Genomic DNA, 24320 nt, shown 5'->3' with positions numbered 1-24320 from the left:
GTCTCAGAAGCTCCCCTTCATCGGAGCAGTTCTGGATTCACCGCAGTTTTGGGGCCATCTTTCCGAGCAGCGAGTCCGGGATATTCAGGGTATGATTCCGATCTTTCAGCCTCTAACCCAGGTATCAGTCAGGATGACCCTCCAGCTCCTGGGCCTGATGTCGTCCTGCATCCTGCTAGTGCAACATGCCAGATGGCATATGCAGGCTCTGCAGTGGGACCTGAAGTTCCAGTGGATGCAGAATCAGGGCAACCTGTCCGATCAGAGGCCTCTGGTCTCCAGCAGAGTCCCGGCTCCATATCAACTTTCTGGAGCTGCGGGTGATCCGACTTGCACTGAAGGCATTCCTTCCCTCTGTCTTGGGAAGTGTAGTGCAGGTGTTCATGGACAACACCACCGCCATGTGGTATTGCAACAAATAGGGCGGTGTGGGGTCCTGGACCCTATGTCAGAAGGCTCTACGCCTCTGGACATGGCTGGAACATCAAGGCATTACCTTGGTGGTTCAACACCTGGCAGATTCTCTGAATGCCAGGGCGGACAAGCTCAGCCGCCGGTGCTTGATGGATCACGAATGGCATCTGAACCCGGACGTTGCGCAAGATCTCTTTCAGCAAGGATCTCCTGTCGCACCAGCAGGGGACGGTCCTCCACCCGAACCTGTCCAGCTTCCACCTCCATGCATGGAGATTGAGTCGCGACAGTTGACGGCTTTCGACCTTCCTCCCGAGGTCTGTAATATCATTCTGGCAGCCAGGCGTTCCTCCACTAAAACGTAATACGCCTGCCGATGAAACAAATTTGTGGCATGATGCACAGCAAAGGCTGTGGATCCCCTTTCGGCCCCTCTTTCTGAGGTTCTTCTGTTTCTTCTATCTTTGGCCCAGCAGGGCTCTGCTCTGAGCACTATCAAAGGTTATCTTTCTGCCATTTCCGCCTTCCTGAGGCTTTCTGATCAGCCTTCTCTTTTTAAGTCCCCGGTTGTTAACCGTTTCCTCAAGGGCATTACACACACGTTCCCTCCCGGCCTTTCATAATTCCTCAACGGGACTTAAATCTTGACTTGACTTTTCTGATGTGCGCGCCTTTTGAGTCCCTTCATAACTGTCCTTTACGTTTTCTCACTCTAAAGATGGCTTTCCTGGTAGCTATCATCTCTGCCAGAAGAGTGATTGAGCTCCAGGCTCTTTCTTCTAAACCTCCAATCCTTTCTGTTCACCAGACGAGGTGGTTTTAAGGACCCGTCCTTCTTTCTTGCCAAAGGTTGTCACGCCCTTCCACATCGGGCAGACCATCACTTTGCCCACCTTCTTTCCGCCTCCTCCTTGGGAAGAGGAGAGGCTCCACCGTCTGGACCCAAAACATGCGCTTGCTTTTTAACTGCAAAAACAACAGTTGATGGACAGAATGCAGATCTGGGCCTAAATCCATTGTTTGTTTGCACTCCACACCACCCTAGTTCAGACATGGCCATATGCAGATCAGTCTGACCCTGTGCCTCATTGGAACAGTCCAGAAAAAACTGCCAAGCCATGTCTTTCCTGGACCGAAATCAAGCATCCTAGGACCGGTTTCTGGCTATCAGCCGTCTTAAGCCAGGATAGCTTGACTCCAGTGGTGTGGAGAGCATGGGACTCAAGTCTGAGCATACCCATCCCACTCGGGGTGACAAATGCAAAAACCACAGTTGATGGACAGAATGCAGAACAATGTCATACATTCACCCCAGTACAGAGATCTGGGCCTAAATCCATCGTTTTTTTTTCTTTTTTCTAACTGCAGCGTACACAACAGTTCCGGGTGGATGATCAGCTCTTAGTTGTCTAAGTGGGTGCCACAAAAGGTCGGGCTGTGCACAAACGGACAATTTCCCGGTGGGTTGTTCTTTGCATCAAAGCTTGTTACTCCTTGGCCAAGAAGGACCCTCCTGTGGGGCTGTGTGCCCATTCGACCAGGGCAACTGCAGCCACTACTGCCTTGGGACACAGCGTTCCCTTGCAGGACATTTGTCAGGCAGCTACGTGGGCTTCACTGCACACGTTTACAAAGCACTACTGCCTTGACAGTCAAGTCCGGAGAGACTGCTTTTTTGGCTGTTCTGTTCTCCGTGACTTCCTGGTGTAGTTTTGTTTGCAGACCAACCACTGTTATCTATTCTAAGGTAAGGAATCGAAATTTGCCTAGCTTACGTAACGGTAAGTTTCAATTCTATTAAGGACACGGAGGCGAGGATTATGCTATATCTTCCTTCGCTTTATTAACATAAAGAAACCACAGCAGCTTAGGAAAAGATATAATAAGAACAAAAAATGCTTTAAACATAAAGCATTAACGCAATGTTCAACAAAAATCAACAACAACTCCCAAGAGTCTCTTTGTTATAATCATAGTCCACAGTCCTTTGTCACTGTTCATCATCCCTATATAACCGGACTTCCCATCATCTTCCTCCTCTTTCTTCGCGCAGATCACGCTTAAGCCTCATTGGTCCTGTTTAACACCGTCGTTGCCTGTCAAAAAAGGAACAGCGTCAGCGAGGTGGCCCAGGAAAAAGCGACAACAAGGCGAGGAGCATTCAGTGAACAACACAGTACTGACAACGTAAAGGAAAACGCTTTACTTACTGCCATACGGGTGGGTAGAGACACCACCGTAGTCCGGGCGGGATAATCCTCGCCTCCGTGTCCTTAATAGAATTGAAACTTACCATTACGTAAGCTAGGCAAATTTCGATTCTATGTCAGGACCGGAGGCTTCAGATTATGCTAGTTTAAAGCTTACTTACCACCAACTGAGCTAAATCCACCACCGGCTTAAAATAAAACCTCTTGAAGGTGGAATCAGAGGACCAGTCCGCCGCTCGCATAAGGTCCTCCAGACGAGCACCCACCGAGAACGCCTTAGAGGCCATGGCTCCCCTGGCGGAGTGTGCTCCAAAGAGAGAAGTATTGATGCCCGCTTCCTGCATGACCCAACGCACCCACCGAGCAATAGTGGGGGAGGAGACAGCTTTGTGTGGCTTCCGCAGGGCAATCAACAACTGACGCTCGCCCGGAGGGCGCAGATCCAAGGTCAGGTCTTCATATGCTTTGAGACATTGCACGACACACAACTTAGGAGTGTCAGTAAAGGCTGGATAAGAAATGGAACGCGACGACGTCTTAGTGCGTCGACCCACCGTAAAAGTAACCCCCTCCGGGGAAAAAATGCGTGCAGAAACATCCAGCGCACGCACGTCCGAGACGCGCCTACAAGAGACCAGACATAACAACATGGCTAATTTCGCCGAAAGCTCCTTCAGAGACAGATAAGAATTCGCTGGCCACGATAGGAACAGGTTCAGAACCAAATTGACGTCCCAAAGGACGGAGTACCTGGGCTCAGGCGGCAGTGCGAGGCGAACCGCACGCAGAAGCCGGCACACAAAAGGGTGTTCCCCTACCGGATGGCCATCGATGTTATCATGGCCCGCAGAAATCGCCGACCGGATAGCATTGATCGTTCTATACGCCAAGCCCTTGTCGGCCAAATGAGCCAGGAAATTCAGCACGGGAACAAGGCCGGCGACCATGGGATCCAAATCCCTTCGTAAACACCAACGCATCCACTTAAGCCAAGCGGATCTGTAACGCTTCGTCGTACTATCGGCCCATGCTTTGGAGAGCAAGTGCTCAGCTGACCCCGAAAGGCCCGGGAGCGTCCAGCGTCTCCTGAGAGCCTCCACGCCACGAGGCGGAGAGTGTTCTGCATGACGAGAGGGTGAGGTTCCCGATCCGGGCTCGTCAGGAGCAGAGGAAACAGGGGGAGTAGGATTGGAAAATCCCAGGAAAGTTCCAGAAGAACCGGAAACCAAACTTGAGACCTCCACAGCGGTGTAACCAACACCAGGTCCGCACCCTGGCGGCGTATTTGAGCCGCCGTTCGCATGATCATGGAGAACGGGGGAAACGCAAACGGCTGTTCCCGACTCCAATCCTGCAAGAACGCGTCCGTGGCCTCCGCCAGAGGGTCCGGCCTCCAGCTGTAAAACCGCGGCAGCTGGTGGTCGAGACGGGACGCGAAGAGGTCCACCGAGAAGGGGCCCCAAAGGGAGTGTAGCCACCGGAAGACTCCCGGATCCAGTTTCCACTGGCTGGCATCCCTGAGATGTCGAGAGTGCCAATCCGCCACCTGATTGGACTGGCCTGGTAGATACTCCGCCGTCACCGCAATGTGACGAGACAGGCAATAATCCCAGAAGTCCTTCGCTAAATCCGCCAAAGCGCGGGACCGAGGACCTCCCAGGTGGTTCACATATCGGACCGCCGAGACATTGTCCATCCGTAGCAGGACACAAGCCTTGACCGAATCTTTGGTCCAGCAGCGAACCGCGAAGGAGCCCGCAAGGAGCTCCAAACAATTGATATGCAATTGTTGTTCTTCTGACGACCAGGCGCCGCCGGTGGAAAAATCCCCGCACCGGGCGCCCCAGCCCGACCTGCTGGCGTCGGACTCTATTATTAAGTCCGGGGCCGACCCGAAGATCGCTCGCCCATTCCATGCCTCCATGTGAGACAGCCACCATGACATCTCCTCCTTCACTTCGTCCGTGAGGGGAACCCACTGATCGTAACACATCCCACGGCGCAAATGCTGCGCTTTCAGGCGCTGAAGAGCCCTGTAGTGCAGTGGGCCTGGGAAAATCGCCTGGATGGAGGACGACAGAAGACCCACCACCTTGGCGACATGGGGCAGTGACGTACGATCCCTCGCGATCGTCTGCCGAAGCAGGTGTCGTATCTTTGCGACCTTCCGGCTCGGCAGGCTCAAAACCGCCTGCACCGAGTCCACCACGAAACCTAAAAAGGTGATCTGCTGAGTGGGAACCAAGACTGACTTGGAGCCGTTGACGACGAACCCCAGTCTCTGAAGCAGACCGACCGCTTGACGCAGCTGACCTGCCAGCACCTCCGGGCACTGCCCCATGAGGAGGATGTCGTCCAAGTATACTATCATACGGACCCCTTGGCTTCTGAGAAACTCCACTACCGGGTGGAGGACCTTCGTGAAGCACCACGGGGCCGAAGAAAGGCCGAACGGCAGGGCGGTGAATTCGAACACCTGGCCGTCCCACAGGAATTGTAGGAAACGACGATGAGGGGGGTGGATGGGAACGACCAAGTAGGCATCCTTGAGGTCCAGTCGCACCATCCAATCCCGAGGGAGGAGCACGTCCCGAAGGAGGTGGATCCCCTCCATCTTGAAGTGACGGTAGACCAACCACCCATTGAATTCCTTGAGATTGATCACAGGCCTCTTGCCCCCATCCGTCTTGTCTACCAAGAAGACGTTGCTGAGGAACCCATGCGGGTGGCGTGTTGATAGGCGGATGGCTCCCTTGCGCAGCAAGTCCGAGACCTCCCCGTCTATCAATCGCGCGTCGGAATCTGAGAAAACCATCGGGCGCGGGGGCCTCACCTGAGTTGGCTGGTCGTGAAACTCTATATGGAAACCTCTCACAGTTTGCAAAACCCAAGCATCGGCAGTGAGCAACTCCCACTCCCCGTAAAAGCTTGCCAGCCGCCCCCCAATCGGAACTTGATCCAAGCAAAGTACACTTACCGGGGGCATTTCCTTGTCCGGACCTCTTTTGGAATCCTCTTCCACCATAGCGTTGTCCCCTGGTGGGGTAGAAATTGGTGTAGTTGGCCGAGGTCTGGTACTGACCTCTTCCGGAGCCTTGTCCACGGTTGTTGGTCTGCTGACCACGGCCGATCGCGCGGCCCCTGCCGCGACCGGCCCCTCCAGAAAAACGCTGGTGGAACACCCTCTTGATGCTGGACTGTGCCTTGTCCAGCGACGTGAACGTGTTCACGAACTTCCCAAGCTCGCGGATGAAAGGCTCACCGAAGAGGCCACCCTGGGCCACGGCACCTGCCTCCGACGAGGCCAGGTCCCCCAGCTTCGGGTCCAGCTTAATAAGGAGCGACCGCCGCCGCTCCGTGGACAGGGCACAGTTGGCGTTGCCCAAGAAGACGATCACCCTCTGTGCCCAGTTGGAGAGCACCTCCGGTGAAATGGCGGTGCCATTCGCTCGAGCCTCCTCCGCCATATCGAGGATCTTCGTGGCGGGCCCGACCGCATCCAACAGCTTGTCCTGGCAGGCCCGCCAGGACCGATCGATCCCCTTCCTGGGGTCCTTCATGAATTTCGCCAGGAAGGTGGCCATCTTGGGGTCCAATTCCGGTGTCATGGCCACCTTCCCCTCCAAAGTAGGCCGAGGGCATTCCCCGCGCAGGCAACCCCTCGCCTCCTTCTCCAGGGGCTTGCGCAGCCGGCCCGCGACAAACTTCGCCACCGTCTCCCCCGGGGCCCAGGCCGCGGATCGGGGGTGGACGATCCCGTCCGGGTCCAGCATGCCCGACTCATCTCGGGGCATCTCCTTTCCCGAAGGCGCCGGGAGCCAAGACCGGGTCGACTCCCCGTCGTCATCCGTGTCCGGAGAGTCGTAGATCGGGGAGGCGGGCGTCGTCGACAGGCCGCCCGAAGTGCCAGGGTCCACCAAGGGTGTCGGAGGCACCGCCGTCGCCTTGGCCAGGAAGGCGTCACGAAGACGCTCGAAGGCGCCCTTATCCACGCCTTGGGCCTCCGATGAGGGCCCCTCACCCCGGGGTCTCTTCGGAGCGGGCGGCAACTCGCCGGACGTCCCCGGGGACGGCGGCACCTGCGCCGCTGCCAGCTTGGCACACTCCTCCACGATGCGGGCCGAAAGGCGGTCCTCCATGGGCCCTACCACCTCCGTCACACAACGATAGATGGAGTTGTCCACCGCCTGATAAAACTCATCATCCTGCAGATAGGGGCAGGCCTCCTCCTCATACTCCCCTTCCATCTCGGAACCAAGGGCAAATGCGGGGCACCCAGGAGGGCGGCAACCGAGAAAATTCTCGAATGTGGGCAGGCCCAGCGGCTGCGATCACGTTTTGGGCCAGCTGACGTGGCAGGTGGGCTGCACCAACCCCCAAGCGCGCAGACCCTCCTCGCCGGGACCGGGTCTACGTACCCCTCAAGCGCGCTAGGCCTCACACGACTAAAGAGGTGCACAGATCTCGCCCGAAGGCGATTCACGCGGTCAAAACCGCCATACAGACCCCAAAGGGCGTCAAGTTTGTGAAAGTACAGACCCGGATCACCAGGTGTCAGAGGGGTACGCGAGGGTCGGCCCCTGCGCAAGCAGACCCCACGGCGTGGCTCCTCGTACCGCGGAGGCGCGCCGGAGGGTCGGCGAGGCGACAGGCCGCCCCCTTGCGGTCTATGTACACACCGCACACAAGTGGGAAAAAAGTCGCGTAGGAACGGTAGAACGTTCCCGCAACTAGGGGACTCTGAAAGGAAATAAACCATGCAAGGAGTCCCCAAAGACCGCAAGACAATCAATCACAATAAAAGAAGACAAATAGAAAAGCACTTATCTGGCTGCGGGAGCAGCGAAGAAAGAGGAGGAAGATGATGGGAAGTCCGGTTATATAGGGATGATGAACAGTGACAAAGGACTGTGGACTATGATTATAACAAAGAGACTCTTGGGAGTTGTTGTTGATTTTTGTTGAACATTGCGTTAATGCTTTATGTTTAAAGCATTTTTTGTTCTTATTATATCTTTTCCTAAGCTGCTGTGGTTTCTTTATGTTAATAAAGCGAAGGAAGATATAGCATAATCTGAAGCCTCCGGTCCTGACATAGAATCTATCACTAACGTGTCTCTTTCAGATGCACAACTTAATACTTGTGTAACGATGTGTAAGAGACATTAGTTAGTGATAGATTCCTTAACGCCCCACCCATCCTCCCCGTTCTGCAAACTGATTAGATAGGGTTAAGGTCATCCCTTCCAGGGCCCTAGTTTCAATCCACCAGTGTTCAGTATCTTGCATGGCTCTGTGTTCCTGGTGCGAAAAGTCGTGTACAGAACTGACGTCAGCGCGCATGAGTGGCGCCTAAAGTACGCTATGTGACGTCATCTCAAAGCTGACGATGCCAGTGACGGACGCGGAGACAAGTACGCCACCTACTGACGCGCAAGGGTACTGCTAAGCAAAACTTTCCGGATCCAATCTGACGCCTAGGGATATTTGTAAAAAAGTCCATGAGAAAGCAGATTTCTTTCAGGAAAATCCTTAGTTTATTAAAGAGAGCACAGTACATCCATCCAGGTAGAAAAGCAGTTCTATGTGAGCAGCTCAGATTCTAAAATGACATCACATAAACAGCATAGCATGTGCCATCAATTGAAAGAATACAGATTCTAATATTAAAAGGGCAATACATATAAAAGAGAAATGTAACACATTTTCCCTCTTAGTTAGAAGAAAAAATCAATATATCATCCTGAAAGCATTTCACAAATGATCTTACCCCATCAAACAAAATGACACCTAGATCCTTGAAAAACAGAGGCCGCGGATGCCAGTCCAAACGACATTCTCTTAAATTGGAATAGTCCAAAAGGTGACGAGATTCTTCAGATAACTCCACCTGATGATAGGCTGATCTTAGGTCTAAAGTGGTGAAAATCCTCGCCCCACCCAGCATGCTAACAACTTCGTTTACATTGGGTAGAGGATGACAATCCACGAGAATATTAGCATTCAGAGCACGAAGGTCTACACATAACCGTAAAGAATTATCAGATTTTTGTGCTAAAACAATCAGAGAAACCCACTCCGATGACTCCACCTCTTCAATCACTCCCTCCTGAAGCATGTCTTTCAACCATTTTCCCAGTTCTTCTCTTACATTTAAAGGAACATTCCTAAGTTTTTGTTTAACTGGAACAGCATTTTGTTTTTATTTGATCATATGACGGAAACCTTTAAGTCTTCCCAATGAATCTGAGAATACTTCAGGATATTTTTTTTTAATACCAACAAAATCAACTTCATCAAGCTCATTCTCTTGTATCATCATGACAGGTTCTTAGTTGCGTGGATTGAGCATTATTCCTAATTTCCACTGATCACGCCATCCCAGCACATTCACTCCTTCCTTCACAACATATAGTTTAATAAAAACCGTTCTTCCCTTGAATACAATATCTGAAGAAATGTACCCAATAAAATCTATTGTAGAGCCATTGAAATATCGTGCTTAAATTATCAGGAGGATTCAAATCATTCAAAGACAACATATTTCCATACTTTTCATTAAAATACACCTCAGTTATAATGGTCCAGGGAGAACCAGAGTCTGCCATCAGATCCAGAATTCCATTGAGAAATGTCACCACACATTTTGGAGATCCAAGAGTATCTTCCACAGCACAAACATCAATGATAGAAACTGTCAAACTCTTCTCTTCACAGTGGTTTTCTCCCGACTCTCTCACACAGGAAACACCACTTCCCTTACTTAGTAGATTTCTCTGAGAATCAAAAGTTTTCCTCCTATCATCCTTGCACGCCTTGGAGAAATGTCCAATCCGCCCACACTTGATACATTCTTTTCCTATAGCTGGACAAAATTTGAAAGACGCTACATGGCTGGGACTACCACATCTAAAACAAATAACATTCTTGTTATTCTGTTGTATGGGCCTTGACGGAACATGTTTTTTAACAGCACACACTTCATCTAAGCACTTGCTACTATCACCCTTAGAACTCACATCCTCAATCGTTTTCCTCCACTCGTCAGATTGCTCAAACGCTTTATCTGTTGCAATTGCCTCATGTAAATTAGGATTACCCAAAATCCATAACTGTTCTTGAGTTTTCTTACTTCTTACATTAACAATAATTTGGTCCCTAATCATTTCATCTGCTAAATTACCAAAGTTACAAGAAGTCACTAGACTTCTAAGAGCAGTAAGAAAATCATCAACATTTTCTGATTCTCTTTGTGCTCTAGTATAAAACTTGTACCTATTGAGTGCTATGCTAGTGGTTGGTTTAAAACGAGTTTCTATTCGCATTAAAGCTTCATCAAAAGTTCCCAAGTCACCACTGGCAGTAGGTAAAGTTCTAAACACAGCTTGACCCTCAGGACCCAGGCAATGCAATAAAATATTTTTTTTTCTTTCGTTTCCCATTCGCTCACCATCTATAACCTTTAAATATGTTATGAATTCTTCCTTCCATCTAGACCATGGGATAGGGGGTTCACCTTTAGATTGTAAAAATTTACTTGGTGGATCAAACTGCATCATAAATGTTTTATATTAAATATAAAACAATTAAAACTCAATAATGTATAAATTGTCAAAATTGAAACAGGAAATATGTGAAAGGATGTTCCCAGAGTTAATCCTACTTGTTGTTAAGAAATGAAAAATAAGTTCCAGTTCAAAACGATGAAATTCCAATTCCAAATGATCACCAATGTTTGTAGATGTCAATCGCCGAACAAATCCTTAGAAGCGATCGAAGACCGATGAAGGAAACAAAGTTCTTTTGAAGAAAGCGAATGAAAATTTCCTTTCCCAAACCAAAATGGCCACCAACGTCAAATCGTCACCGCGCACGCTCCGTTAGAGTCAGCCCGATTACATCACCATTGTCTTCGCAGAGTGCGATGTCGTCGGAAGGAGCTTGTTCAGCAAGTTCCACAATGGCTCGTAGAATTCAGCGGGCAGCACGTCTTTTAAAAATTATACGTTGCAGTAAGGCCAACACGTTGCGGGCGATAACAACAGAAAATAGGGGTTTTGCTTAAGTATTTCGTTTAGAAATATCGGCAGAAATATCACTGAAAGTTAGTAAAATAATCAACTGGTCGATATTTCCTCAAACGCCGCAAAATACTTAATAACCCACCCTCGTCGCCAATGTAAAAAAGTCCACGAGAAAGCAGATTTCTTTCAGGAAAATCCTTAGTTTATTAAAGAGAGCACAGTACATCCATCCAGGTAGAAAAGCAGTTCTATGTGAGCAGCTCAGATTCTAAAATGACATCACATAAACAGCATAGCATGTGCCATCAATTGAAAGAATACAGATTCTAATATTAAAAGGGCAATACATATAAAAGAGAAATGTAACAATATTCTAAGGTAAGGAATCTATCACTAACTAATGTCTCTTAACCCTTTCGATGCTGATGACGAGCTCAGCTCGTCATGATGCACAGTTGAGCTGTGCTGATGACGAGCTGAGCTCGTCATGAATACAGCAGAAGAGTAATTTCCAGCACAGGGGGGGAAAACACCTAGCAGCCAAGGTGTTAAGATGTATTGTTACACAAGTAGTAACTTGTGCATTGAAGGCTATAGGAATGGAAAAACTCTTTCAAGACCCTCTCTCCTGTAAGGGGTCACTAAGAAACGGTTAAAAGATCTATATTCCCAAAGAGCAGAATACGCCCACAGGGAAAAAAAACAGATCCATCACTCTACTATCGCGTATGACTTGGTCCCATTAATACCAGGAGATGGTTTCCATTACTTAGCACGTATATACAACGCCCAGCACAGATTTATTCTACTGCCGTTCAGATTAAACATGATCCCATTACTCCTGGGATATCCACAAAAGAAGTATAGGCTAGCAGATCTCGATTGCTGCCCCTGTAACAACCTTGTGGCGCTGACAGACCTACATATCCTACTATTTTGTCAAAAATATTCTGAGGCAAGGAAATTGTTTATACTGCCAATTCTGAGGCATCATAATTTTAGGCAATGTCGGGTCGCAATGTATTTCTTAAAAGCCCTACGTCACCCATTTGTCTGTTTCTGTGTTGTCTCATAACTATGAGCCTTCCTCAGGAAGATAAAAAGGGTGGGCATAGTTTCTAGCAGTACCCTGTAACCATATTATGAACAGTGTTTTCTATTGTAACTGATTTTAAAGGTCTTAATTGGACCACAGCAAAATTTGTTTAATAATGTTTTGACTAATGTATATGCGAATATTTATTGATCTGGATATTTTTTAAATGTATTCTTTTGCTTTTATGATCTGTTCACGATGATCGAATAAAGCTGTGTGAAATGAAAAAAAAAAACAGTTCATCTATGGCTCTGGCAACCGGGTTCATCTCCGAAGACACTGCGGGCATTGTATCTCTCACCGGGACTCCCAGGGTTTTCAAGAGCTTATCCTTGAGTTTGCGCTCTTTCTTACCCCTTCCGGCGCCAATGTTTGGGGGCAGGCCGAGTGCCTGGGGGCAGCTAGGCCAGGAGACATCTGGGCACGGCGGGCCCCTCCTCCTGTGGACCTGGTGTACCCCAAGGTATTTGAGTTTGCTCTTTACGGGTGGATCTGGGTCTCCTGTCCCCCAGCGTTGGAGTGAGATTGTGCGACAAGGCAGCCCTCCTTGGGTCCAGTGGGCTCTGCTAGCTTGCAGAGGATTCCGGTGTGTTCCAAAAAGAGGGAGGTCCTCCCTTCCCCACCCACTATTGTTGATTTTGACAGGGCTGAGGGCCCCAAGCTCAAGTTGACTCCTAAATCGGCGGTCCCTGCCCCCAGCGTAGAGGTAGAAAGCACAAGCAGCTGCTGATTCCTTGATCCTCAGGAGTCGGGTGGGGGGAGTGTAATTGAGCCCCTCCCCTTCCCCGGGAGTTGTTATATGTACGTCCCATGTTCCAGTTCCTGTAATGGGAGCTCTGTCTCTTTCTGCTGTTAAGTGAGGCCCCTTCTCCGCCGGGGGTCAGATCGCTCCTTCAGGGCCCCACCGGCGAGTAGGCCAAAGGAATAGCAGGCTCCCCCCTAAAGCTTGCCTACCTACTCACGACTGGTCTGCTGCTCCTCAGGGCCTTGTCACACTGTGCCTCAGGTGAGCCCCGGGGCTCCCGGGCTAATCTCTGCCTCTTTTGCGGCTTTGCTACGATCGGGCACCCGCTCAACCTCTTAGCGGGCTCTGGCTTGTGCCACTCCTAGGGTGTGGGCGCCGCTGGTCGTTGCTGGTGCTATGAGGCCTTCGGTGGGTTGCGCCCACACCTTCCCAGCATCCGCCGGCACTTAGGCCATGGCACCTGCCTCCCCGCTCTCCCTGGCTTCTGTGCAGGACCGTCGGACCCGCTGCTGGCAAAAGGATGGCTCCCCAGCAATGCGGCGAGATGGAAGTATGTTCCGGAGGCTCACCCCCTCTGCGTCTTTAATTTAGGTGGCTGGGCTCAGCGGCAGGGAATGTATTGACCTGGAGGAACGTCTCATCGGTCCACCATCTTGGCCATGCCCTGGACCTTACATTTTAAAGGTCCTCTTTCTTCCTCTCTCCTTTCACACCAACCTAGTCCACTTCAGACACCTTCAGAAATTACCTAGGGACATACCTCCAGGTTTAATACCCTGGCATTCAGACTCTCTGCTTCATCCATTTTGTGAAATGCTTTTACACAGGAGATTAGATAATGATTCCTGTATCGCTGCAGTCACACAGAGTCAATGCACTCTCTACCACTTATGTGTAGAGCATAATTTATTTGCCATCCATTTCCCACATGGCTAGAGCGAAGAACTTAGGTAAAAGGGACATGAATAACCATTTCTTTAGCAGGAGAGCCTGGTAGGTTACTCTGCCCTAGTTGGTAACCAGAAAAAGGCCTGCCCCACTACTATGGTTTTCTCCTGTCACCACAGTATTTCCCAGTTCTGCGAAAAAATTGTGTATGCTCCTGAGTAAAGTAGGCGAGTATCCTTTCAGAGCCCAACTCTGAGACTCAGCCCATTGTTGGAGACCCTCAGTGACCACGCTTGATTTTCGGAAAAAGGTTCTGAAACTGGCTTTGGGGAATTAAGAGCAGGGCTGCATGTTCAGTTGAGCCATGCAAGGGACAGTGCTGTACCAGCACAGACCAAATAGAGAGACTCATAGTATTACATTTCTGAACCATGGGGGAAAATGCCAGAGAATGCTATAGGTACATGTTATTGGTAGAAATACTCTATGTAAAGACTGACTGCGTAATGTTTGTTTTTGCAGTCGTTTTAGGTTTCCAACTCATTCTTTATTTCAGCAACTATTAAACTCTTGTGGTTGTTTGCTATAAAGCTAACCGCACTCCTATGGATTAAGAACTTAAGGCTCACACTAAGGTTATACCCTTTCACCAAATATTACATGACATTATTTGCCTTGCCAGGCGTGGTGAATGTGACATATATAGCTTTTCTGTAGGACTTAGTCAAAGCCTTAAAATATAGTTTTACTTTCATTTTGAGAAAAGGATCTAATATTTTCCAGGTGGCTAAAACGGAGGGCCATTCCTTTGTTTGCTCTTCTGTTGTTTGATTACAGGAAATCTTGGTTGCCAGGATCTCTTCTGAGATTGTAGTCTGTGTCAATTCTATGGATGTTTTATCAACCTAAGATTAAGCTCTAAATTGAAATCTATGTGCATTACACAGTGTTGGGCTCTTAATGTTGGTCTTGCTTGTTGAATTACTATTTTCTTGTTTTGATTCAGAAAAGTATTGTCTGTCTGGTAGATTAATATGGTTTGACTTTTGAAAGCTCTTGGGAATGTGGGATGTCACTATTAAATATCTACACACGTACAAAGTATAGGAAAGAGAATTAGAGAGATTTGGTCAAGAGTTGCTACTTCCCTTTGTATTCATCCTTCCTGGGCAAATAAAGTGTTCTGGTGTTATTAGAACAAAAAGCAAAATTTGACTTACTCCAAATGGATCTTCTTTATGCAGTATGGGATGTTGGTACAGATTCAGCATGTTACACATTTGGTTTGATTCACAAGCCATGGAGTAACTAATATGGATACTCGAAAACAAAATACTACAACGATTTGAATATCTGACCAAACTAAGACCTGCCCACATATAATGTCTGGTTAACACGTTTCGCTGTGTTGATATGCATACTCAATTCACATTTAGAATATATACATGCAAAGCAATTTTCGTTATCATGGTTCTCGTCAATACAAACAAAAAATTGTATTGCAGCTTGGTATCTAAAAATGCATATTTTTCTTTTGTGTATTTTAAAGGCCCTATTAAAAAGACTAGAATCTATTAAGCCAACAGTTGGCATGAAACGCTCTGAACAGTTGATGGACTATCAGCGCCAAGTGGGATATCTGAGCTCATCAGCAACTTCACCGAGGCCGGTTAAGTCATCTGCAAGCCGGCAAAGCTCCGCACAAGGCAAGTTGTTTAAAAGTATTCATTTTTATGTAGTTTAATTTTCGCTATTCATTGCCAGCTACATGTAGTTGGATATGGCTCTACAACACTTAATTTTCATACAAGCTTTGTTGAATGTTCCAGTCATGCAAAATTGAGATATTACTTTTGTATTTCAAATGGTCTGTGGCTTTTTTTGAACGGCTAAATAACTGGACACCTTGCATTCTGTACTACATGTTTGTATAAGAGAGTCCTCGCTTTGATAATTCTTTTATTTGTGAAAACATTAACAATTTTGATAGGTATGGAGGGGATAACGAAAACATTCTCACTGTAGTTACCAGCACATGTTAATTCCAGTCTGAAACCTTGTTTCCGGACTACTAACAAATTTAGCTCTATTGTTGCAAAAACTGTTGTTTTGTTAGGAAGTGCATCAGATGTGACTGAAGGAATGTGGTACTCAATGATCTTCAAACACAGCTGATTTGATGTTGGACCATGATAAGTTCAGTTGTAATATATAATAGCTTCTGAGCAAGAACCGAACATTTTAGAGACCTTTTTGTTTGTTGAAAAATCAGATTCACTTTCTTTAGATGTTAACTTTTTCACAGATGTCAAATATTAGTACAAATCAAAGGAGTTCAAATACCCAAAAAACTTTCCAGGTAAAAAGATAAAGGGGTTAATAATGACTGTGAAACAGGAGCCCATAATTCTATCGATGCCCAGGCCGCTGGCGCAAACCGCCTCTTAGTTCCCATGTTGAATAGTTACCAAATAAAGAGACGGGCGCTGGAAGCAGGAATCAAGAACAGAGTTTAATTCTCATGAGGAGAGCCAGTCATTTCGGACACGAAACACGGTGTCTTTCAGGAGGTGCTCTAACAAGTGAGCTGAGACTCTTTCTTTTATACCTTACAAAACACTTGATAGTACAATCAGGACAGTGTGACGCAAAGGAAAAGACATCCCTATAATCCTCGTGTCAATCCTACCCCACATATGTTCACAATAGGGACCCTTGACCTGCTGATAAGAGGGGAGGGCAATCACGCAGCTGAGTGTTCCGTCAACTGTTTGGATGTGTGCGCCTGATCATAGACCAGGGGGTGGGGTGGCTAGGATCAATAGTGGGTCCTTTGAAGAGGAGTGACTTCATACAATAAGGGCAGTAAATGGTATCTCCTGGCTTAGGCGATGGCCTCGGACATGTGTGGTCAGCCGGACTCGGGGGAAGGGGTCATCAAAGGAGTGGTATTCATGCTGCGTGGACAATCGAGCGCGGAGGGAAGGCTTGTCAACAGAGGGGCATTCATGGAAGGAAAGGAGGTGTTGGTCAGGCGCGGCCGTGGCTCTCAAGGACAGGGTCTTGCAGAAGAAGAAGGTTTACGGCTTGCCCATGTGAGGAGAAGGGAGGGGGAGCCAGGGTGGACACGGGGACAGAGTCACAGAGAGAGAGAGAGAGAGAGAGAGAGAGATCTTATGACCCGTACATGAGAGAGCGGGGGCAGTCAGGTGCAGCTGGGGAGGGCTATGTCAGCTAAGGCGAAGGATGCCTCATCAAGAGGGAATGGGGGGGGGGGTTTTGTGCGGGTCAAGCAGGAGAGTTGCCTTTCGCAGCAGGGTCGCGCAGAGGGAGAGGGTTTCATGGTCTATGCATGAGAGAGGGGGTGTAAGATACGCGCAGGAGGGAAGCCGGGGATTCCAATGGGTAAAAGGCCATGGTGCCTAGAATGGCTGCACATATGCATAGGGGTATGGGCTCTTACTGGCAGAGTGATACGGTCAATAATTTACGGTAGTCATGGTGCTCACAGGGAGAGGAGTGGGAGAAGAAGGGAAATGAATGCTGTTTATGTACATTAATTTCTTCAATTCCCACAGTCGCCCCTTTTTACATTACAGCAGTCATTTTTGTAATTGATGGGGTAGACAGGCATCGTTGATGAATTAGCATTTTGTCGATACTAACATTTGGCGTACAATCATAGACAGTTGAGGTGATGGGCAGAATGCAGCACATAGAAAATTGCATTTCGTTGTGTTCCTGACAATTAAACGCACTACATAGCATAAATCTTTCTAACTTAAAAATGTGACCAATGAACAGTTTTGACCAGGTAGTTGAGAGCGGAATTCAGTTCAATACACAAGATTTCCTCGTCACAGTGTCTTTTTATCATTGAGCCATCACTGGTAGGCTCTAGTCCGTGTACTTTCGTTGGCGCTGTTGAGCACCGGCGGTGGAGCTATAGGTCCAGCTCGGTTCTATCCTTACGCGTTGCAGGGTGCGGTCAGTCCTCTGCTGTTAGACCACAGTCCTGTTCCCTAAACAATCCGTTTGGCGGCGCCTTATGCTCGGCACCTATATTTCCGTGGCAACACCCTATTCCCATATGAATGCAGTTCTTCCTTTTGGCAAAAAGTCACGTGGAAAAGAGGGTGAGTGTGGTTCAAATAGTCGATAGGAGAGAGGGCGGAGTTGGGTCAGAGTTCCTGGGACGCACAAAAGGGACCAAGGGAGCAAAGGATAACAAGCAGGCAGGCCCATCAATCGGGCCCAAAGAAGGGGGACGGAGACTCCAGGCACACGTGGGTTAGCAGACGGAGGGCTTCAAGGCGGCCCGTCATTTTTCATTTTCCACGTTGAAATTGCGGTCTCGTCCCGTATCTTGTTGCTCTGCAGCTCCACCTTTGGTCGAGGTCACACGTGTCCCAAGATCTGCAGTCAGGCTGTACGTCACATCTGACCCATCTCCTTCGGTGATCGTGAATCTTTGAATAGGTACAAGACAATGTTTTAGAGAAATGGCAGAAGAAGATATCTACGCATGTGAATTCCTCCCTCAATTCTACGCATTTGGGAGATACGCTCATTGGTCACAGTCCGAGGTCCATTACCAAGCAGTGCATGTGTCAGCATTCCTACTGAGTTCATGGCAGGTTTATTCATCGTCCTATTTATAACTCAAGTGAGGATAAATGATATTCCCATCAACTGTGCATTTCATCATATTCAACATTACGGAGCATTTCCTTTCAGGACTGGCTAATCTTTTCAAACAGGGCGGGGGTGCCATCATCGAGAGTCAGGCAAAACAAGGTTTTCTCGAGGGTCAATAGTTACTCATGGTCATCATGTTTATATCCGGGACAGCAACTGGGGTCTATCAAAATGGGGCGGGGATGCTTCGGGCGCTCGCGCTTGGGTGCAAAAGGGGGTGGGGCAATCTGGGCATTGGGGGTCAATCTAGACGTTGGCGTTCGTCTCTGAAGAACAGACATAAGGTGCCATTGACATACAGTTCCCCTATAAATGGCCAGATTTGGGGGACTTTAGTCGTCTTACCTGTCCTTTCCTTCTCAGCCAATTCAAGTTCATTCATTTTGCAGAAAGGAGAGGCAGTAATATGGCGAGATACAATCATTTTAGTTTCGGTCAATTTCGCTGAACACCTTCGCGTTCAATATGTATCAAATCAGACTGGTGCCGGTGGGGCACAATTTTACCACAAAGAGGGAGAGAAAATAGGGAGACTCTCATAGAGAGTGAGAGTCGTCCGCAATCTAAACGAGCCATTCGGTACACGTATGACATGTAGAGAGAGGGAGAGAGAGAGAGAGAGAGAGAGATAAGGGGGTGGTGAGAGAGAGAGAGAGAGAGAGAGAGAAAGACGTGTACGAAAATAGGTCATTTAGTGCGCTCACAACACAGAACAGCAAAGGTCAGGTAACACGCAAATACAGACAGAGGGAAGACATAAATCCGTACATTACACACACACAGACTCAGACAGGGAAGACGGCACATGCATTACACATATATAAGACATTCACGACAAGACAGGAAACAGGTGGCCAACAAAATCCTTATTATATCCTACGTATTTTTACTATCCTATTTATCTATGTGCTTAGCTCTTTCTACCCTTCCCTCCTTTTCCTTCTCGCTTGTTATGTCTGCGAGCGTTCTCAATTGCCAATACTTACACCTCGGTTGGTCGGTCAGAAATTAACCTGGTCGTGCTATTTACCCATGGTTGGATCTTAAACCATTTTTCAGTTCCTTCCTTTGGTGGGAAGTTCTCCAGGCTGAGGCAACGGCAAGTATTAATCGGGAGAACAGTCGGACAGCTTGGCTATATCTATAAGAGTGTGAGAAAGGGGGGCAGTGCATTTTGAACATCAGCAACATTTCTAACTTCCCAGACGGGTGGTGCCGTGGTAACCCTTACCCGTATATTTTTCTTTGTCCTTTCCCTACCTAGTCAAACGTCCAGTTACATTATTTAACGCGTCATTTCTAGTCAATTTTTCGTCATTCAGTACCTGTCCAGTTTCTATGTCAGTCCATCCTCCCAGTCGCTATGTTCTAAGGAGGGACAGTCATGTTTAAGTCTACGTCTTTTAAAAACTTATCGTTATGAGGACTATGCACATATTCCCTCCTTCCCTTTTCGTCGGTGGTTCGACCATCGCTCTCCCATATTTCAGCCGACGTTCTGACGTGACCTGCAGAAGGGAGGAAAAAGAAGGGGTGGGGGGCAGCATTCAAAGTACATCAGCATGCAGTAGTCCGAAAATATTTTTACTTACCACATACTCGACCTATCTCCACGTACTGCATTTCTTTACCATCTCGGCGTTTAAGCCCAGAGGTACCAGTGGTCAGATAGATAATAATTGACGATCTGCGTATCTACATGAGTTACTTGGTCGTAACCCTCTTTGTCGGGTGCAAGGGTGACGGTCAGGTGGCATTTCTGTGGTGTCGTTTTAAGGGTGTCTAAAACACTTCTCTGGCTGCCTGTAGCTGCTAAATATTCTGATCCTTTTTGATCTACATCTTTCATCATACTTATTCTTCGCTCACAGTAGTAAGACATCCAAAACTCATTAATGCGACTGCTACAACCATGCTTTCTTTTTCAAAATACTTTTAATAAAAAGTGTTGAGGTACAAATACAGGCCTACAACTCAGTGGGCCGGCTACGAGGCAGATTGAAACTGTACATAAGAAGAACGAAGTTGGTGGCAGTTCATTGCATAAAATGCAGCAGTGCAATAAAATCGTATTAAACTTCCCTACAGAGCAAGCATGATGCATGTCAGTAATTCATCTTTAATAAATTAATAAATTCTTTATCCAATGTTCATTCATTACCTAAATTACACCAATTCATTTTCCAAATCATAATCAGTACCCACCCTAAGTCAGTTCATTGTCCAAGCACATACTCAATATCCTTCGTATCTACTTTCATTATCCAATAAAACTACATACATATCTCGGGGCAAAAAGCTGCGTGGTCAGGGTGCAACAAAGTTTATTCAAAAAGTCTCATTTTGTGTCGGCGCCATTTTGGGTGGGGTCAGGCGAGTTCCAGCACAGTCAGAATATCTCCAATGACTCGTGGTTGGACCAGAACCTTCCGTTGGAAGTTCAAAAAGTTTTGAATCATGTGGTTAACAGTTCTAACAATATGGACCATTAGTCAAAGAGTGGGGAGGGCGGCAACAATTTTCCTACCGGGTCATTCTGGTGTTCCACCGGAACTGAACAAGTCTGTGCTGCGGCTGCATTTTAGCCATTTCCAATCCGAGGCTGGCGCCGGCAGGAGTTGCACCGATGTCGCGGTTCCCAGTGAGGGGGGCGGGGGCGCCCATGTGGAGGGATCGGGGTGCCCCCCGGCTCTCATAGAATCTTCAAGGTTGAGGAGAGAAGGCATGGGGTGCGTGCCCGTCCTGGGCAAAAGACCGCTTTTTGATGTTGACCCTCTTTAAGTAAGAGCATTGGGGTGTCGCTGGAAGCCTCCACCTGGATGGAGGTGGGGGAGGCTCGTTTGCGCCGCCTCCCCCTTCCAGCGACCCCGCGCCGTTCTCCGGCTCCAGCGTTTCGGTAAGGCCGTGTCAGGCGATGAAGACGGGGGGGGGGGGGGTGGTCGGCGGCTGAGGCAAGACAGCCCCCCCCTTCCTTTTTGACATGTGGCGGGACTACCTCCAACTCTCCAGGAGTGGACACGTGGCGGGGCTACTTGCTCTTGTCCAGACGTCGGCATGTGGCGGCACTACCTGTAACTATCCGGGCGATGGCATGTGGCGGGACTACCTGCAACTGTCAGGCGTTGGGTGTAGTTGCGGCCATTATAGCACAAAGGAAAGCCGCCATCCTCGCTCTGGCTTCGACCCTCGACGAAAGCCGGATCGGGTGAGAGAGAGAGGGGTGGTCGGTGGCCGAGGCAAGACAGCCCCCTCTCTCCCCGTGGCCTGCAGGGCGGCAGAAGAGGAGGGATGGAGAGGTCCCTGTCATTCTTTGGACCGCCTGCCCAACATCATCTCCTACTGACCGCGGCCAGGCGAGCCCCTCGTGCCTCGAGGCCTCGCCTTCCGGATGGGCGTAACCGCGGACCTGTTGCACTTCGTGAGCTTCCGGAATGGGGGTAGGTACCTATTGAATTGTTTCTATTTCATGTGACCGTTATTTGGGCGTGGCGGGCAATGAGGCAGACATGTTGGGAGCAGGAATAGGCAGTAGAGCCTAGCTACCTCGTGGCTATTTTTTGCTGTCAAACTTTTCGCCATTTTATATTTCTTATTACGAACTATTTCTAATGTTTCTTATTTTTAGTGAAGTCAAAAGCTCATCAGGGGGTTACTGACTTAGCCTGATTTCTTTTTATTTTTCTTTCTCTTCCTTAGCGTGTTTCGAGCTAAAGTTTTCTGTTAGTAGGGAACGGTGATCACTTCATATTTTTATGTGTCCTTTTCACTAGGGGGTACTTCTGGACGGACCAGACGAGTTCCCTCCAATAAATGGTCCGGGGTGGAACTAGATTATCGATCAAAAGGGGAACATATATTCCTTCATTAGGGTATCATCCTGGGCAGACCGAGCGATGTACTTCCACTTACTAGGGTAGCCTCCTGGACGGACCAGATGGTCTACTTCCACTAAATGGCCCATGAGCGGGGAGCATATGTCCTCCATAAGGGTAGTCTCCTGGGCGGACCATGCGAGCTACCCCCCAAATAACCAAACAGTGGGGAGTGGGTAGGACTGACGAATTCACAAAGGGGCATAACCTACCCTTTACTACTTGCAAAGACTAGACAGAATATTTCTATTCCACGTTGTTTGCAAGTAGAAAATACCTCAAACGAAACAATTCCTGGAACAACAATGTCCAGGCAACCAACCAATCAGTGGGGAGAAAAACAGGCATGACGGATTACAACGGGGACAAACGTCTGCATTACCTGCCCTTCGCTATCCAGAAAGGAAGACAGAATATTTCTACTCGTCTCAGTTTGTAGACAGGGAAGATCTCAAAGAGCAACAATCGATTATTAATCGATTTCAAACAATCAGTGGGGAGAAAAGTAGGCTTGACGGATTACAACGGGGACAAAAGTCTGCATTACCTACCCTTCTCGATTTGCAAAGAGGGACGACGTTCCTATTCGCCGCTGTTTGCAAACAGAGAATGTCTCGTTCTCCAGAAGAGAACCAATATGTCAAGTAGCCTTCAAAGCTAAATGAACCAATACCAACAATATCAGTATACAAATACCGATTCCAATACAATCAATCAATCAATCAGGTGGATAGAACCACCCTACCAATCAGGCGTAAAAACACCCTACTTAATCTTACCCGGACCGGACCATACGGACAGTTCTTCGACTTCCTCCTCCAGCGCCCGATCATTCTCTTACTCCATGTAGCATTCCTGTGGGATTCCAGTCAGGACAATAGGTCACTCAAGAGAGGTCCGTTCAGAATTGGTGAAGTTCTTTTGATCGGCAGCCGGGCTAGGGCCCTCTCAAGGCAGGTATACTCCGATCATTTTAGATGTTCACTTCTTCGTCTGGATCTCTCTTACCGAACCTTATGTCACTGATGGGCCCCACGTTGGGCGCCAATTGTGAAACAGGAGCCCATAATTCTATCGATGCCCAGGCCGCTGGCGCAAACCGCCTCTTAGTTCCCATGTTGAATAGTTACCAAATAAAGAGACGGGCGCTGGAAGCAGGAATCAAGAACAGAGTTTAATTCTCATGAGGAGAGCCAGTCATTTCGGACACGAAACACGGTGTCTTTCAGGAGGTGCTCTAACAAGTGAGCTGAGACTCTTTCTTTTATACCTTACAAAACACTTGATAGTACAATCAGGACAGTGTGACCCAAAGGAAAAGACATCCCTATAATCCTCGTGTCAATCCTACCCCACATATGTTCACAATAGGGACCCTTGACCTGCTGATAAGAGGGGAGGGCAATCACGCAGCTGAGTGTTCCGTCAACTGTTTGGATGTGTGCGCCTGATCATAGACCAGGGGGTGGGGTGGCTAGGATCAATAGTGGGTCCTTTGAAGAGGAGTGACTTCATACAATAAGGGCAGTAAATGGTATCTCCTGGCTTAGGCGATGGCCTCGGACATGTGTGGTCAGCCGGACTCGGGGGAAGGGGTCATCAAAGGAGTGGTATTCATGCTGCGTGGACAATCGAGCGCGGAGGGAAGGCTTGTCAACAGAGGGGCATTCATGGAAGGAAAGGAGGTGTTGGTCAGGCGCGGCCGTGGCTCTCAAGGACAGGGTCTTGCAGAAGAAGAAGGTTTACGGCTTGCCCATGTGAGGAGAAGGGAGGGGGAGCCAGGGTGGACACGGGGACAGAGTCACAGAGAGAGAGAGAGAGAGATCTTATGACCCGTACATGAGAGAGCGGGGGCAGTCAGGTGCAGCTGGGGAGGGCTATGTCAGCTAAGGCGAAGGATGCCTCATCAAGAGGGAATGGGGGGGGGGGGGAGGGTTTGTGCGGGTCAAGCAGGAGAGTTGCCTTTCGCAGCAGGGTCGCGCAGAGGGAGAGGGTTTCATGGTCTATGCATGAGAGAGGGGGTGTAAGATACCCGCAGGAGGGAAGCCGGGGATTCCAATGGGTAAAAGGCCATGGTGCCTAGAATGGCTGCACATATGCATAGGGGTATGGGCTCTTACTGGCAGAGTGATACGGTCAATAATTTACGGTAGTCATGGTGCTCACAGGGAGAGGAGTGGGAGAAGAAGGGAAATGAATGCTGTTTATGTACATTAATTTCTTCAATTCCCACATGACTCGCATTGCACCCACTGCAGTCGTAATCCAGATTGAACATGTCATCACCTTTGCCTAAATAATTTCTGTCTACATTACCATTCCAGTTTAGATTTATTGCTACTGCCTCTAGTGCAGTATTTTTTAATCTGGGGG

General features: G+C 48.4%; 1 protein-coding gene across 3 annotated transcripts in view; it reads left to right on the top strand.

Moving 5' to 3' along the window:
- Positions 1 to 24320, top strand: part of CFAP97 (cilia and flagella associated protein 97) — a 507276-nt gene that overhangs the window by 440697 nt on the left and 42259 nt on the right. For all 3 annotated transcript variants that reach the window (XM_086962501.1, XM_086962498.1, XM_086962499.1), the window contains exon 6: positions 14927 to 15083. In XM_086962501.1, the coding sequence (XP_086818627.1) occupies positions 14927 to 15083 (157 nt within the window). The remainder of the gene's footprint in view (positions 1 to 14926; positions 15084 to 24320) is intronic.

Source organism: Lissotriton vulgaris, chromosome 3_1 (genome assembly GCF_964263255.1).
Source record: "Lissotriton vulgaris chromosome 3_1, aLisVul1.2, whole genome shotgun sequence".
Lineage (NCBI taxonomy): Eukaryota > Metazoa > Chordata > Amphibia > Caudata > Salamandridae > Lissotriton > Lissotriton vulgaris.
The sequence above is the reverse complement of the archived record's forward strand: the minus strand, read 5'-3'. Positions and strand labels throughout refer to the sequence as shown.